The 18,564-nt window shown below is 40.9% G+C and overlaps 1 protein-coding gene across 1 annotated transcript; it reads left to right on the forward strand.

The window, feature by feature from the left end:
* The first annotated feature begins 402 nt into the window (after positions 1-402).
* Positions 403-18,564, forward strand: SHISAL2B (shisa like 2B). Its single transcript, XM_042906402.1, has 3 exons — positions 403-593; positions 5,133-5,290; positions 18,359-18,564. Exons 1-3 carry the CDS (start codon positions 403-405, stop codon positions 18,493-18,495), a joined length of 486 nt encoding a protein of 161 aa, XP_042762336.1. The 3' UTR covers positions 18,496-18,564.

Below are 18,564 nucleotides of genomic sequence, written 5' to 3' on the forward strand. Positions count from 1 at the left end.
CTCCACTCTTCCTTCGGGTGAAATCTCTGGCATAGAGTGGGGCCAACTGAGCTCCGCGGGCTGTCGAAGAAGTGAGGGGAAGCAGGGGGGAGTCAGGGGGGCGTGAAGAAAGCCCACGAAGGGACAGGGGAGAAGAGGTACAGGGTCGAAGACCGGCAGATGAAAGGGCCACTCACTAGCGAGAGGGAGAAGCGCGAGTAAAGCGACCAGACACCATGTGGACAGGGGGAGGAGAGAGCGCAGAGGAGGCGCGCGAAGGCTGAACGCCCCGCATCCCGACAGACCCCAGATCGCAGGAGACGAGCCCGCGCCGAGGGGCGTCTGCGGGCCAGGCGGTGCGGGACGCGTGCGGTCCGAGGGCAGATCGGGGGTCTCACGTGCCCCTGTCCGCAGCCGCCCGCGATGAGCGAGGCAAGCCGGGTGTGCTCGGGCTACTACAGCCTCAACCACAGCTTCGTGGAGCCCTTCGAGTGTCCCCGGAGCGGCGAGGGGGCCGCCCTCCTCTACTGCTGCGGCTTCGCCGACCTCAAGTACTGCTGCAGCGAGCCGGGCAGCTACTTCCCCTACAAGCACAGCTATATGTGGAGCCTCAGGTGGGCAGGGCGGGGGGCGGGCGGCGGGCTCTGGGGAGGCGACGAGCAGGACCACCCGGGGAGTGGGAGGGTCGCCCGTTCAGGTCGGGATCCTCCGGAAGGACACGGAGCCTCCGAGGGCAGGCGAGGGACCTGTAGAGAAAGCTCACCCGGCTGGGAGCTCCCCCAGGACCCGGGACCCGCTCGGTGCTGCCCTCGTCCGGCGAGGGTCCGGCTGTGGGCTCCAGAAGTGTGAGTGGGCCCTGGAGCCCCGGCGAGGCCCGCGCGGGAGGAGCGCGGACCGTGCGCCCAGGGCGCACGCAGTGCCGCCTCCGCTGGTCCCGCTCACCCCGCTCTTCACCCCCGCCAGGGACCGGTCCCAGGCAGGAGGCTCTGCTGGCAGAGAGAAGATACGCAGATAACTTAAGGTTTTCATTTTCTTTTTGATTTGTTTGGGCATTTGGTGCAATTGACTAGAAAGGGGGCTACTCTGGGACTCATTTTAAGGTATTAACCAAAGATTAGGATAGGTCAAGTCTCTTTGAATGTGAGAAGGAATCAAAAAGGGGTGTGTGTGTGTGTGTGTGTGTGTGTGTGTGTGTGTGTGTAAAGCTATTGGAACTTTATAATTTGCTCTTTTCAGATAATCTGACACTGACCCCGAACCGAACTGGAGACTCACAGACAGGGAAAGTCTTACTTGCTATAATACATCATGTGTAGAACCTTATCAGGGCACCCCTTTCTTAACGCCTGAGCGACTTGGCCGTTGCTTCGAAAGACCAGAGACTCTCTAAGGTCGGGTTTTTCTTGCCTGTTTCCTGCGATGGGAATTTTACTTATTCCACCTAGTTTTTATGCAGATATCTTCATTGTGAAATGCCACCCCCACCCCACCCCCCCTTTCTACTCCAAAAGACTGCATCCTTTGACCTCCATTCTTCCATTCTGCCTGGAGAATGTATGTCTCCAAACCCACCTTCAGTTGTGTCTCACAAACCAATTAGCTTATGCCTGGCAAGAGAGAGACTCTGCTAGTAAGCCGGAAGAGTGTTATTTCTCTAATTCTCTAGCATGATCCAGAATTTGTCATACAGGCCAAGTCTACAGCAAATGACCATAAATGCTATTTCTCGAGGCAGTAAAATAATTTTTTAAACGTATTGCAAGTTTCAAAAAAAAAAATCTCAAAAAGGGGGTCGCCTACCAATAAGCTCATCTAACAACATTGTATTGTTGTGTCATAGTGGGGCATAATCTCAGAAAATGACAGCTTAGCCTTAATATTTGGAGAAGTAATCAGTACTGCATTGGCATATTATCTGGCCTTTTGGAAAATAACATAGTAACCTGGCTCTGAGTTTTTGGAAGTGTTAATAATGGTGGCAGACCCCCAAGAGAGACTGGCAACTCTTAAGTCAAACTCAGGTGGAAAAGTGCCTGGGGTTCTCAGATCCCTGAATAGTCCCAAAGTGACAGGCAGCAGAGGATAGAAAACCTTCCTAAGGTTTATGAGGGCACCAGGAATGAATACCTTGCTGGGGTCTTCATTCAGCACGAACAAAATGGACAGTGTAGCTCAGTTCCTAGAAAATATAAAAATCATTTCAGCTGATGGCATCAGTTGGCAATGTTAAACCCGGGGTTCTTGTCAGTGTTTGAGCTCTGAGAACACAACAGGGAGGTAAAAATTCAGAGCTGCACTCCCCTTATATTCTTTGTTCTCCACCCTAATTTAAAATAGTCCAACTGCAAAAACTATTCCTGAAGTCACTAGCATTTGTTCTGAGATTCTGCAGCTGCTGGAGGAAGGCACAGTACATCCACTCCCAGGTAAGCAAAGTTGCTAAGCAGGAGGACTGCAGCATTAATGTGACGACAGCCTCAGACCCTCTCTCAGGGACTGGAAAGCAAACCGCCATAATGTTCTGCAGGGAAAGTAGAATTCTCCCTTTTCTGTGTCCGGCCCACCCCCATCTTTTCTCCCCTTACAAGTCCGTGCCCTCTTAGAGTTTCCTTTGGTAACCTTCTTCAGGACCTAGGAAGACAATACATATTGCACAGGGCAACGCACGAGTTCAGTAAGTATTTGTCAAAATGAATACTGTACGAGATTCCTAGAGTCCCATCTTTATCTAGATAAAGCAACATTTCTATAACGTGGAACTGTGACACAAACTGTTTGTCAAGATAACGAAGAACCTTCCTTTATTGTAATAGAAAGCAGAAAATAGCATTTTTTTTTCTTCCAGTAATACGGCTGGTGTTTTAAACTGTGTGCATTAAAAGCTCACGACATGCATGTTGAATTTAATTAAATTGACAGTGTTACTTTTAAATTGACCGAAGTACTTTTTCACTTTGAAGATCTTGTTTTTTAATAACCCGCCTTCTCATTTCAGGAATCTCTCCGGATGTCTGGCAGCCCAGCTGCCTTGTGCAGCAGATAATGTTAATTAAGTGGATTATGGTCCCACGTGTCTGTGCATAGTCCTAGCCCTCCCTGACGCGTATAATCTACAAAAGTCAACTTTGGTGCAAACAAACCCGAAAGAGGAGTTGCCAGAGCCAGGGGGCCTGACCCTTGAAAGAGAGTGCACCAACTGAGGGCAAACTTTGATTTAGATATCCAACTGTAGGGGCGCCTGGGTTGCTCAGGCCATTAAGCATCTGACTCTTGGTTTCAGCTCAGGTCATGATCTCAGGAGATTGAGCCCCACATTGGTGTCTGTGCTGAAAGCACAGAGCCTGACTGGGATTTTCTCTCCCTCTCTCTGGCCCTCACCCTCTCTCACTTTCTCACCCTCCCTCTCCAAATAAATAAATACATAAAAACTTAAAATAAAGATATACAGCTGTGTGCTGACTCTAGCCACAGAATTTCCAGTTTTCACTGTGTGCAACTTTAGGGGAACTGGGCTGACATTACTAAACTAAGCACAAGCATGTTTGGGAGCCTAACTCCGTATCTATGGCCAAGGAGGCAATCTCTAAATTGCAGGGGTATTTTATCTTCTAAAATCAAGGATACAGGGGATGAGCTTAGCCCCTCACTTTTTAATTCTATTCTCCTTCTTTCCAGAGCCCTAACACACCTAGCATCCCTGGTCACATTCTCCCCTCCCTCCCTTTGGTACGTGTCAAACTTGTTGGGGCCTTATCTCTAGCAAATAGTGAAAGCCTGCAGTCAAGCAAGGCATATAATGAAGAAAAAGATCTTCACTGGCCTGGGAACAGCTGTCCTGGTTCTACTTGCCTTGTCATCAGCATCTGTGTTCTTTGCTACTTTTCAATGACCATTTCAATGATAATTGCTTTTCAGTTACTAAAAGTGGATCAATCACCAGTCAATTATTATTTGCTTCTATTTACTATCACTTACTTCTATTTACTACAAGCTAAGTACTCTATTCAGCCCTTTCAATATGTATGCCCAACACTATGGGAAGGTCAACAGAAGTATGTGCTCTTGAGCAACTTAACATTTTCTGTGTATATACTTATGTACCCAGACAAACATCTGGTTCAGGAAAGTTAAGTACATATGTTTTGCTTATGAGTTTTTCAGGATGATGTTTTTTCCAAGCTCCTTTCCCCGTTTAAAAATATTAAGTTCATAGGTTTATGAAAACTGCTATTTCTCAAATGCTTACTCTTATAGATAATTGTATTAGAAGGAATTATTACAAAATTAATGCAGAGAAAATTATAAGACATACCCTTTATTTTTAGAGGAAAGCACCAGGGTTCCTTCCTTAATGCTAGAAGCCACTGTGTTATGCTCGTTCAGAAAGGAAAAACTCAGGCTAAACATGAACTTGATATAAATTTCATAAATACTGCTTTCCTTTCATTAAACATTCTTCTCTTTTGTAAGAGTTGTGGTTTTATATATTAGTGCTGTCTTCCATACGTGTCTCTGAAAGTTCTACATCTCCGGTAAACATTTGCTTCGCTAATTTGCGGACGTCCGTATTTTTCTATTTGTCTTTTTTTTTTTTTTTTTTAATTTTTTTTTTTTAACGTTTTATTTATTTTTGAGACAGAGAGAGACAGAGCATGAACGGGGGAGGGGCAGAGAGAGAGGGAGACACAGAATCGGAAGCAGGCTCCAGGCTCTGAGCCATCAGCCCAGAGCCCGACGCAGGGCTGGAACTCACGGACCACGAGATCGTGACCTGAGCTGAAGTGGCCGCTTAACCGACTGAGCCACCCAGGCGCCCCTCTATTCGTCTTTATTGTTGAACGCCATTTTTCCTCCTAAAATATATTGAAAGGTTTATTGCTTGAGATACTTTTGAACTAGCCCTAAAGAACCATGTGACCTTTCACGTGTCATATGGATTCGCGTGGTATTCTATACTAATGTTAACATATCAACGGGAAGAGAAAATCTAAGAATTTGATGAAAGAAAAAGGGGACCTTTTTTACTCTTTAGACTAAAAGATAATTTGGTTAGGAATGACTGAGGCAAGAATTAACCATATTCAAACCTTCTCTTTAGTGCATGTGTTAACCATTTTGCGTGACGGTCCCCATGTTTTTCCTGTTTGCTTCAGCATCGGTGCCCTGGTTGGCCTGGGAACTGCTGCCCTTGTTCTACTTGCCTTTGTCATCAGCGTCTGTGTCCTTTGCTACTTATTTCTGTATACAAAGCCCCGAAGATTAGACACTGGCCTTAAACTTCAACACCTAGAGGCTTCTGCCACTCAAGAAGGTAATCACTGTCCATTATTTGTAGCCAATTACCTGCGCTCTATTCAAAAGAATAACCTGTACCTCGGTAACAGATCATGCCATTAACAATGAATGCTTCTTAAAATCTCAATTTATTACGTGCCTTTATAAAAATTCACATGAAATTAGACCTTAATGATGACCTATCTTCAAGAAACTGTGCCAAAGGAAAAATTGTGGCAGGATGTAAATGTTCTCATGAACAAGAATACACTGGCCCAACAAATCCACTCTACTATAGTTAAGTCTCATTCAGTTATGAAGGTTTTATCCCCTTGGAGATTTTACGTTTTGTTTTTGATAGAGCCACAGAAGTCAAAGAGAGGAACAAAATATGCAATAATTAATTCTTAGGGTTGGGTTGCTCCAGACTGGTTAGTCAGTGGTCAGTTAAGCATTTACCAGGGTGCCTGTGGTGTGCAGAATTAGGAAGAGGCATATAAAATACATCAGAGGCACACAAAGGAATAGAGAAATAAATAGAAGACAGTCTTTGTTCTTGAATAGGTTACAAACTAAGATACATGTGTGTGTGTGTGTGTGTGTGTGTGTGTGTGGATAGAATGACTATAAAGTAGAAAGAAATTTTTATGTATAGTTTGTGGAAACGGGACTAACTATCTCAATTATAAAGTGCCACACAAATGCTAACTGTTTGCATTATAAAATTCAATCAGAAAGAACTGATATAATTTTTGTGAATATACATTTCTATTAGTGTATTTAAAAAGTAGTAATCATAGGAGTGCCTGAGTGGCTCAGTCGGTTGATTGTCCGACTTTGGCTCACACCATGATCTCATAGTTCATGGCCTTGAGCCTGCTTCAGATTCTGTCCATTTGTGGTCTCTCTCTCTCTCAAAAATAAATAAACATTAAAAAATATAGCAATCATAAATTTTGATATATATGTTTAGAATGTATTCTAATAAAAATTTAGAACATATAAATAGGATATATATGCATATATATGTACATATATATTTAGAATGAGACAGAAGTGCTCACTAACTTCTATTTAAAAAGAGAATGAAAACATTTACTTTAAAAAATCTTGGAAAATCCTCTGCTCAGATGCTCTATTTTAGCTGAATCCTGAAATGTATGGAGTACATGCACTGCGACTTTATCAAATACGCTGTCACTAAATGATTGCATTAGCTCTACTTTGATTCTCCTAGAGATCTCCCTCAGAGGGTGTCCTGCATCACAGAGCAAGAGGCCAACGTCCCTTTGCAGTTCTTTTTCTGAAGCACTGTTTGGAACTGTGTGGCAGAATAGACAGGTTGTTCGTTGAATTTAGTCCAGTGGCTTAGATCCTGTTCCTCCACAGGCAAAATGAAGCATTGGATTAGTGATCACCCAATAATCAGGTCATAAAATCATTTTTTGTCTCAAGTGCTTAGGTAATTTAAAGTAGAAGTCTTTAAGTTTGCCGGTGCATAAGAATCACCTAGGGAGCTCCTGAAAACCCACAAACTCCAGACTCTGCATTTTAAAACAAATAGGTCCTCTTCCCAGCTAAGCCCTGGACTCCCCTGCTGTCTACTCTCCACAGAGCAGCCAGAGTGAGCTTGTTAAAACCTAAGTCAGGTCATATCACTCCTCTGCTCAAAACCCTAATCACTTCCCATCTCTCTTGATACAAACAGTTGTCTTAACTGTGACCGGCCAGGGCTTTGGTGGTGTCCCTCTCCACCCACATTTCACTTCTCCTGTGCACAGCCACATTGGCCTCTTTGCTATTGCTTGAAATTCCTCTGCCCCAGGGCCTTCGCATACAATATCACCATTGTCCAGAAGGCTTTTCCCTCAGATAGCCATGGGACTTGCTCTTGCACTTTCTTTAAGTCTTTGCTACAAGTCACCTTTCTAGGGAGTTCTTCCCTGATCACCATATCTGCCTTCTTAACTCCTCTTCAACCTTTCAAACTTCCTTCCTGCTTTGTCTTTCTCCTAAGCATTTAGCACCAATATACCATACATTTTAGTCTAACTTTTCTCCACTTCAACTGGAAAGTAAGTTCCAGGAAAGTAATAATTTTCACCTTATTTCCTCACTACTATAACCCTAGTGCCTACAACACTTAACACGTATTTGTTGAATGAATTGACTGGAGTGGAATGGCACCTTTATTTATTTATTTATTTATTTATTTATTTATATTTTTAAAAAGTTTTTTTAAGGCTTATTTATTTTTGAGAGAAAGTGACAAGAGTGTGAGCAGGAGAAGGGCAAAGAGAGAGGGAGACACAGAATCGAAACAGGCTCCAGGCTCTGAGCTGTCAGCACAGAGCCCCACAGGAGGCTTAAACTCATGAGTGATGAGATCATGACCTGAGCTGAAGTTGGACACTTAACAGACTGAGCCACCCAAGCGCCCCGAATGGCACCTTTGTAGTAGATGATGAAAAGAGCATCTTTATTGTCACCCTTAGAGTCATTGACATTTATTGAATGTCTTCTGTATGCAATGTATTGTGCTAAATAGGAATTGGTTCTTCTTCGTGATTTCTTTCAGGGACTGCTCCAAAATATTACTTCATGTTGGCTCTGAGAACCCAGCAACAGAATTAGTTGGCTTGTGGACTGAAGTCTTATAGTCTTTATTGCTGTTTAGCTAAGGAGATCCATTAATGCACTCCTCAGGTAGTTAGATGAAGTTGCTTTCTCACATCGAAATGTCCCCACTCTGCCCCTCTCAAAAACATCATGTTTATCACGCCAGCAAATTAATTCAGTACTCCTTTCCTGAGTGCTTGCTATTGACAAGGCAGGGTTTTATATGATCCCTGCCATCCTGCTGCTTTCAAAAGAGGGGATTTTTGGTCCCTTGGGTTGATTTTAACCAAATCAGACATAGAGGAGAGCCCAAAACAAACTAGGTAATCCAAATGTCACTGAAATAGGGAGAGAAAATGGTTTATATTTGAAAGGGACCCTTTAAAGTGATCATTTAAAAACACTGTGGTGCTGTTGTTAAATATGCAAGCTATTCCGGTGAGTCTCCCACCTAGGAATACATTACCATGTTCTAGCTATGAAAAAACAAATCTTTATTCCATTTAAGGAATGCCTTAAAGTTTAGGAACATAAGATGTTTGCATAATAATCAAATCCGTAAACATTACATGGGAGGAAATCTGTTTCATTAGTTACCACTCTTTTCTTTCAAAACTATCTGTTGTTACGAGTCAATCTCCTATTATTTTAGGTTAGTTTTTATAATTGAGACTGTTTTCATTACAGGCAATTTGAATGACCTACAGGGAATAATGTTTTTGTGCACATTCTAAAACCGGGTCAGGGCACTGGACTTTTTTGTTTCTGTAAGTGACAATAATCTGAGTCTAAAAGAATCTAATCTTAGGCTATTTTGTCAAGATTTTTCCTTGGTGTGTCTTTATTTTATTGGGTTTTTTTCTTTTTAATGTATACAATGTAAGGCTTTATACCTCTTGAATTGATCCTGAAGAAAACAGGTCTGTGGTAGTGACTGTAGAGAATAATTGGGCTACCTCCAGGGCTCACTTTGTGCAGAGGTACTATTGCTAAGAAATTGATTGCCCTTTAAATTGTGTCCCATAATCATTTCCTTCTCTTTGTGTGTGTGTGTTTTGAGTTATGTGTGTTTCAGATGCCAGTGTTGAAGAGAATCCCGTTGCTTTTCAGGTGCACTGTAGGAGATGTACAGTTCTGAGAAGATGGCTGTGTGAAGGGCATCTTTCTGAGTAGACACGTTGAGGGCGAGGGCTCATTTCCTAAGACGGGAAAGAATTAATGGCTAATAGAGAAGCAATTAAAGGGGTGAATCTTCTAGATCCCTGCTTCTCAAACTTTTCCGCTGGAGAATCCTTAAAGGTAGAGTAGAGGGGAACGTGTACCTCCAGAATTCCAGGGGCTGGCGTGGAAAGGCTTGCCTTAGGCCTATGAGCTTGCAATTATTTTAAGTTCTCATATTTATTTTTAAAATTTATGGGATTTCCCAACTTGGCTGAATGCCACAGCTTGTTCTACTCTAATAATAACCCCTTCTTATTCTCATAGCTGAAGAAAATCGTTGCTTCAGGAAGATTAAGCACATCCATCCTGCAGTTTGAGTTTCCACTGATACTCTTGGGTTGCGGAGGTGGGTGGAGGCCTGAGAAGAGGGGTCGTTGGAAGCAGAGTTTTGGATGGAAATTAAAAGGGCAGATGTTCGCAGAGCGGCTTGGCACATATAAAATAATGTTTAGAGACAACAGACAGCGCCAAGGCTGTATCCGGTGGTCTCTTTTGTAAAGGCAGGCGATTTAATTGAAAAAGAGTGAGCAAATCATTAGTTAGGCACCGTGGTCTAGAAGAAAAACATAAATTACATATGGAATACTGAGAAAGCACATCTGAAGATCATATAATCGTTTTTTCTGCCTGTGAGAGAAATATGGCTCGGACTCGCTCAGAATGGTCTGCTATATTTCTTCTTCTTAGATGACTCACCTGGAAAGAAAACCTTTCTTTCAGATCACTTTCATTGAAGGAAAACTAGAAAATATAGAGAAACACACAGTGTCTTCCATGATTCCATCACACAGAGATAAGCGTCACTAACACCATGTTGAGTATCTTTCAGGATTTTTTGTACCCATCTATAGATCCACGTACATGACAAAATGGCGGAGAATGAGTCTTATGCTATTTGTTTTCATTGAACAATAGTGACATCTTTGCCAATACATAAATACCTTTGCCATCAGTTTTAGTAGTTCCATTTTAAAATCCTGATGGAGTGCTATGATTTTTTATTCTTTTATTTTTATATAATTTCACACTTCCAGAAAAATCACAGGAAAAGTATAGAGAAGGTTGTATACCTTTCCTCGGATTTACTTAATGTTACTATTTTGCCTTATTTTCTTTATCACTGATTTTCTCTCAATGCATATTTTCCGAGCCATTTGAGAATAATTTGCAGATATCATTCCTTTTAACCGTAAGCATTTTGCTAAGTATTTCCTAAGAATGGGATTTTTTCTTATGTAGTGAGAGTATGTTTATCAAACTCAGGAAATGTAACATCAATACAGTAATATTATCTAATCTGCAACTCATATTCAAGTTTTGCCAATATCCTTAATAGCTATGCTTTTCTTATCTAGGATCTATCTTGTAATTAGTTTCTTTAGCCTCCTTCAGTCTTCAACCATTGTCTTTCATGATTTTGACATTTTTTTGAAAGCAAAAGCCAGGGCGTCTGGGTGGCTCAGTCGGTTGAGCGTCTGACTTCGGCTCAGGTGATGATATCACAATTCATGGGTTTGAGCCCTGCATGGGGCTCTGTGCTGTCAGCTGAGCCTGGAGTCTGCTTCGGATTCTCTGTGTGTCTCTCCCTCTGCCCCTCCCCTGCACGCACTCTCTCTCTCTCTCTCAAAAATAAACATTAAAAAAAGAAAAGAAAAGAAAAAGCCAGTTATCCTGTACACTACCTTTCAATTTGTCTGATATTTTCTCATGATTGGAGAGAGATAATACATTTCAACAGGAATACCACAGAAGTCATATTCCCAGGGCGTCATATCAGGGCATCACATAACATTCGTTTGTCCCATTATGAGTGATGCTAACTTTGATTCATTGGTTAAGGTTGTATTTGCTGGACTAATACATTATAAAGTCACTATTTTTCCCTTTTAATTACTAAGTACTTTGTGGGGAGGTACCTAGAGACTGAAAATGTTTTGTTCTTCCTCAAACTTTTATCCACTCATAGATGGTTCTTGACTGAATTTTTTCATTCAAAATTTCAAAATAATTTCAGATTATTACAATAATTGCAAAATGGTGATTTTCTGACCCCATCATTCTTATTCCTTTGACATTGGTTAGTTGTTATTCTCCTGCAAGGAAGAACTCTCCCTCCTCCATTTATTTACCCATTCATGTAATTGTTAAGATCAGTATGGACTCAAATCCTTTATTTTAAAATATTCTATTACTGTCATTAGTTACTCTGATCCTTACATTGTCTCAGATTTGGCCTCCAGGAGCCCCTTTAAATTGGGTCCTTTGTCCTTTTGAAATGTATCCATAATTTTTTGAGCACTTTTTTGCCTTCTGTCACAAAATGTTCCAGGGCAGCCTGTGCTTCTCCTGTTCCAGCCCTGGAATCTTTTATTTCTCCAAAAAAGCCTGATTCATTTTGGTAGAAACAGTATTTAGAAACCAAAATCTGAGTGTATCATACTTCATTATTGACTTTGAACTAGCTTCCATTTTTTTTTCATTACACACATAAATTGAACATCCAAGTGTTTTCTTTTTCTTTTTCTTTTTTTTTAATGTTTATTTATTTTTGATAGCACATGGGGGGAGGAGGAGAGAGAGGGAGACACAGAATCTGAAGCAGACTCCAGGCTCTGAGCTGTCAGCACAGAGCCCGACGCAGGGCTCGAACACACAGACCATGAGATCATGACCTGAGCCAAAGTCGGTCGCCCAACGGACTAAGACACCCCGGTGCCCCTAAGTATTTTCTTAGCATAAATCCTTGAGAGTGGGGTTGCTGACCAAAGGCTGGACACATATTGAAAGCTGTGGATACAAGTTCCTAACTGCCATACAGAAAAGTACTATTTCATGTGTATTATTATTTCAAAAAATACACATTTTACTAATTTCATTGAAAAAATAATACAATGTTTTTATCTAATTAGGAGTGAGAATGGACATTTTAATGTTTGCCATTCTTTCTTTTTTTAAAAGGGTTTTTAAAGTAATCTCTACACCTGCAGTGTGGGGCTTGAACTCATGACCTTGAGACCAAGAGTCACATGGCTTTTCTGATGGAGCCAGCCAGGTGCCCCTGTCATTATTTCTTTTGTGGCATATTGTTGCTCATATGCATGTTTCCCATGGGAATGTACATTTTTCACTGCTTGATAAGAGCTTTACACACAGTAACTAAACTCTTTTACAAATATATTACAAATGTTTTTACAGTTGTTTCCCTTGTAATTTTGTGTGTGACAATTTTTCATTTATAGAAGTTTTTCCTTTTGTAATTTCTCCCTTTAGTTTCATACTTACAAAGTTCTCACCTCTGGGGACACCTGGCAGGCTCAGTCAGTACAGCATGCTACTCTTGTTCTTAGGGTTGTGAGTTTGAGCCCCATGTTGGGTATAGAGATTACTTGAAAAATAATAACCTTTTTAAAAATCTAAAAAAAAAAATAAACTTCTCACTGCCACTATAAGATATAAAGATATGCAACTGTATTTTCTTCTAATACATTTATTCATTTGTTTCTACATTTAAGTTTTTAATAATCCTGGAATTTTAGTTTTGGTGTAAAGTATGAGGTAAGTATCTGCCTTTTTATTTTGCAAATAATGAGCCAATTGTCCAGATGTTTATTGGATAATCCATCTTTCTCTTGCCAATTTAAAATGTCATAAACTGGGGGCACTGGGTGACTCACTTGGTTGAGCAGCTGACTTGATTTTGGCTCAGGTCACCATCTTGCAGTTCATGGGATCAAGTCCCATGTGAGGCTCTGCGATGACAGCATGGAGCCTGTTTGTGATTCTCTCTTTCCCTCTCTCTCTGTCCCTCCCCAACTCTCTCTTTCTAAATAAATAATTAAACTTAAAAAATAAAATGTCATAAGCTGAATTCTTATATATACTGTGATCTGTTTTTAGACTTTCTGCTCTGTTAAATTTATCAATCTGGTTATTCTTAAGCTAATGATATACCTTAAAAGTTATTGTAATGATACAGTTTTATTTTAATATCTGACCAAGCAAGCCTTTCTCCTCCCTCCCAACATGCTTCTTCATCAAAGTTTCTTGGCTACTTTTGTAATGTTGAATCACACTGCCAAAATTTTTTTAAGTTTATTTATTTTGAGAGAGAGAGAGAGAGGGAGAGAGAGAGAAAGAGAATGGGAGAGGGACCGAGAGGGAGAGAGACAGAGAGAGAGAAAGAGAATTCCAAGCAGGCTCCAAGCTGTCAGTGCAGAGCCCAACTCTGGGGCTTGAACTCACAAACTGTGACATCATAACCTGAGCAGAAACCAATAGTCAGATGCTTAACCAACTGAACCACCCAGGTGCACCCCAACATCGTCAAACTTTTAAAAATAAAGTGGTATTTTGATGGATGTTGTAATTTTTTTTAAGTTTATTTATTTTTGAGAGAGAGAGAGAAAGAGAGCATGTTGTGAGCAGGGAGAGGGGCAGAGAGAGAGGGAGAGAGAGAATCCCAAGGAGGCTCTGTGCTGTCAGCACAGAGCCCAACATGGGGCTCGGTTCCATGAACTGTGAGATTATGACCTGAGCTGAAATCAAGTGTTAGACGCTCAACTGACTGAGCCACCCAGATGCCCTTGTACTAAATTTTTTTTTTAAATTTTTTTTTTTTTCAACGTTTTTTATTTATTTTTGGGACAGAGAGAGACAGAGCATGAACGGGTGAGGGGCAGAGAGAGAGGGAGACACAGAATCAGAAACAGGCTCCAGGCTCCGAGCCATCAGCCCAGAGCCTGACGCGGGGCTCGAACTCACGGACCGCGAGATCGTGACCTGGCTGAAGTCGGACGCTTAACCGACTGCGCCACCCAGGCGCCCCCTTGTACTAAATTTATAGATAACTTTGGGAGCTTTTTTTCTTCGTAGTCTTAACTCCCCTTCAACAAAATTCTGCTCAAAACTCTTATTAATTAGGATACCAAATTATTTTGTAACACCATTCTTTGTTTCAGAAAGGCTTTCAGAACTCATTGAGATTTTAGTAGAAGATGGGCTAATTTGAATTCAATGGCAGAAAAAGATGCCGTGTCTCCTAAAGGGAACTTTCTACTTAAAATAATGAGCCTGTAATGTCCTATGGCTGCTTTTGTTCCTAGAATGTGGAAAACCACATTGCTCAGCACAGCTACTGCCACATTTAGCATTTGTGGGTCCTCCCCAGGGCTCAAGGTTAGGCAATCTTGACTAATGTTGGAACCAATAAACAAAATAGAAGCCAGTCATTCATGAAAATTTCATTTAACGGATTTTAAATATCAGCTAAATTTATTTGTGAGTTATGTTAGTCATCAATGGTTGGCAAAATTTAATAATGAAGAAAAGAAAAAGAGGGGGGAAAAGGTCCATTGTGGAAAAAAATTAGGACAGGAAAAAACATTTCTCGATAGAACTGCCTTCACTCATTGATGGAGGGGCAAAGCAAAAGGGCAAGTCTGAGATTCTAGCTTTCTTTTTTTAATGTTTATTTACTTATCTGAGAGAAAGAGAGAGAGAGAGAGAGAGAGAGAGAGAGAGAGAACAAGCAGGGAAAGGGCAGAGAGAGCAGGAGAAAGAGAATCTCAAGTAGAGTCCACCCTGTCAGCGCAGAGTCCGATGTGGGGCTCGAACTCACGAACCGTGAGGTCATGACCTGGGTCAAAACCAAGAGTCAGATGCTTAACTGACTGAACCACCCAGGTGCCCAGGTGTAAAAGATTCTAACTCTTACAGTGCATATTTAACTGTATTTACTGGAGATACCGATTCATCCTTGAGGAGAAGCAGGGCATTGGTGGCAGGAAAGGACAATAGATCAGGAGGTCACTAGGCAAGTTTTGCCCACTTCACCATTAACTTCAGATCCAGCCCTATGCTTCAGATTCAGTCAGAAGGGAAAACATCCTCTTGCAAATCAAAAACACTCAGAGTGCAGATTTAAGGCTGCATGTTTTCACTAGGAGGAGCCGTGGGATGAGTGGGATGTGTAGATTTTCCACTTAGTAATAAAGTGAGCCGCTAATTAGGAACTAGAAGGACTGAGAACAGCGACACAGGAGCTAGGGGGCCGTAGGCAGATAGCTGCAGAAAAACTTAATTAGGATTCTGCCAGAGAGCCAAGGGATGAAGACCTGCGGGGGTCCCCAGCATTCGTTTGATATTTTGAAATGGCAGGCAAGGGCAGAGTTCATAGAAGAGTTGCAAAATAAATGGATTCCGGAGGAATGAATCTGAAAATGAATGCACAATTTAACTGTTACCAGAAGAAATAGATTGGCGTAGTTTGTGATGAGGATACGTGGAAAGATTGATGAATTGGATATGAATTTTGGTAAAGGTCAAAGCTTTAATTTAAATGCTAGTCTGAGAAGTAGAGCCTTAAAGGAAGGTTGAGATTTACATGGGATGACCACACACACACACTAATGAAAATGGGACACGAACAGCAGGAAGAACAACTAATGCCAACCCACGAAAGAACAGACATGTTGGAGCTTCACAGTCTGCACTCAGTAAAGAAAAGGAGGAATTAAATAAGAAAAACCTTTTATCTGTAACAAATCCCTCAATTTGTAAACTCAATGGATTTACAGATTACTTACTGAAAATCGAATCCATGATGTAACCCTGGGACAGAAAAAAAGGCAGCTGATTTTATCCCTACTTTGTTGGTTCAGAAATTAGCTTCTATTTATCAAAGCAAAACTAGGAAAAGGAGGTTGCTGAGGATTTCCCGCATTCTCTTCTAAAACGATTCCAAAGAGATGTAACTAGCTGGACTCTGTTAATCACTGCAGCTACTCAGTGCAGTTGTTTTTCCTCTGTGTCTAGTTATTCTAACTTACCGGAACGACACACATTGAAAGCATCTTTGGGGGAAGAGAGTGAACATCAGGGTTAACTTGCGTATCAAAGTTCCTGCTTCAAAGAATATTGGTATGGTGTTTGTAATAAACCTTTTGTTTGTGAAGCAAATTGCTTCTGTGAGGGTAAGTGCCTTGCCTTAAGACACCAATCTAAGAAACAGTCTTTGTACCTACACTGCTTAGGAGGATCCAGGAGCTGAGGAAATAAGGAGTCAGGGCTGGAGAATGGGTGCCTTTACAAGTCCTAGATGAAGAAAAATCTGTAACACCGGAATTTATTTTGCAAGCCATTAAATCTCGGAGGGCAGTAGACAGGTTAGATAAACTTTTTCAATGGTGGCCAGGAGATACATAATGGAAACTAGAGCTGTCGGAACGGAGATAACTTACAGAGAACCCCGGACAAAGGGGTTCTTAGATAGAACCCTTAAGTTAGGAAATAACTGTGAACTTATTTCCCATAAAAAAAAGACAAAAACAAAAACTATGTGATAAGGTAGATAAAAACACCTTGAAAATCTTTCTGAAATATTATTAATATAAGTATGTAAAAAGCTTAGGAAACGTGAAGGACTGGAGTTAAGCAACATTCAGTTCACACTTCCAGCAACTCCAATAAAATATTACAATTTTAGATTACATTTAAAGAAATGCCTACGTAAGGTACAAAAGCCACCCAGGTAATATGAAGCTAATTTACATCTTACGTCCTTGATCTTTTATCTTTACCTGCGAGAATCCTGAAGATTCAAATAGGACCACGCAAATGAAAAATGAAACTACAAATATTTTGTTTTTCAAATGTTATATGAGGAAAAGTTTCAACACCCCCCTTAGAGAATAAATTCCATTACTTAAGTACTTAGTAGTTAAATTTTCATCTAGTATTTTTTGAAGCCCCACTTTGCAAGTAATAGTCAAGTCAAATGTATCGGTTTCTTAGATTTTCAAGCAACCTTCCCTGCTCATTTAACAGCTTCGATTCCTGATTGGGCACAGAGCTCCTTACCAGGCTAGAAAATGTTGCGCCTACAACAAATCAACTTAAAAATCAAATCATATGGCCGAAACATTATGACTGAATGTTTAGAAGTAGAACATTAATTTATTTTACCACCCAAAAGCTTCAGAAGTAATGACATAAAGCCATCTATTGATCAATTTTAGGCCCTGTACTTTAAACTTCCGGTACTTTTAATATTAGCTCAGAGGACAATACCATCCACGTTTCAGTTCTAGGGGCATGATCTGGGAGCTGGAGTGAGACATCATTCTTCACAACTTGTAAATAATACTGCCCTATAAGTAGTGAACTCTGCAATCAACCTATATGGGGGATATTTGGATGGGCCTGGAAGGCAGTCTATACAATTATAAATAGGCAGAGCCAGGCTGAAAACTGAGGCTTAGACTTCACGTTAAGTGGTGAAAAGTAGAGGAAGTAGCTGTTTCTAAGAGTGGAACCTTTTGGCCAGTGGGTCCTGCTTCCTCTTAGGGAAGTTTAGAGCAGATTTTTCCAAATGAGACTAATTAGGGAGGGAGACAGTGATAGGAACCCATAAGCTGAGCCCTGAGAAACACCTAAGAGACCTGGGAGAAGAAAAGGGACCAACAAAAGACTGAGAAGGAGCAATACAGACAGAGGAGGTGAGTCCAGGGTGGTATCCTGGAGGCCAAGGAAAGAAAATGCTGCTGGCCGGTCAGATAAGATGTGGACTATGAACTGGGCTGGGGATTCAGCAACAGGAGGGCATTAGTGACATCTGGGATTTATCTACTACTTCCACATATTCATACATTATTTAAATTTGCACATTTTGGTTAACTATATGATACAGCTACTTTTCTAACAATCATTTTTGGAAAATAATCCATTTCTTTGCTATCAGCTTCAGTTTTTGTGATGATCAGAGGTCTATATTCCTCTACCCTTGTACATTTTGGATTGATATTGACACAGAATGAGTGAATGAGATTGTGGCACAAATGTGTTCTTTTTAAAGATTACATCTAAATTGATTATGATAGCAAAGCCTTAAGAGTGGTGCAAATTATTATGATTAGCTTTAGTACAGTTTTGTTCACTTTATGCAGAGGGATAGTCACACTTTTATTAAGCAACCCAGAAATTGTTGCCTTCTTCTCAAATGTGTAATTTCCTCCATGGAAACACAGAGGAAGAAAGATAAGCACGGAAATGAAATTCTTCTGTCATTGAACATTTCCCTAATTTGACTTTCAGAAGGAAATTCTCACAAGCAGCTTTGAAATGATTCGGTTCTCACCCATCCACCTAGTGTTTTCAAGACATAGCTTCAATATTGCTACAAAATGTATTTTCCAAGCACACATTTTAAAAAGCCAAATTTTATGTCATAATTCCAAGTAATTATTTCATTTTGTTTTGTGTTGTGCAGGCAACCCAAACAGGAAAGCCAATGCCCCCAATTCAAATGCAGCATCAAATTCGACAATTGAAACATCCTATGAAGCTGATGACATGAATCAAGAGCCACGGATGGAGACGACACAAATCAGCACTGTGTATTATTAAAAAGCCTGTGCTGTAAAAGCTCACTGGAGGAACAGAGCAAATAAAAATAAAGAATGCATTTCAAATACA

Source organism: Panthera leo, chromosome A1 (assembly GCF_018350215.1).
Source record: "Panthera leo isolate Ple1 chromosome A1, P.leo_Ple1_pat1.1, whole genome shotgun sequence".
NCBI lineage: Eukaryota > Metazoa > Chordata > Mammalia > Carnivora > Felidae > Panthera > Panthera leo.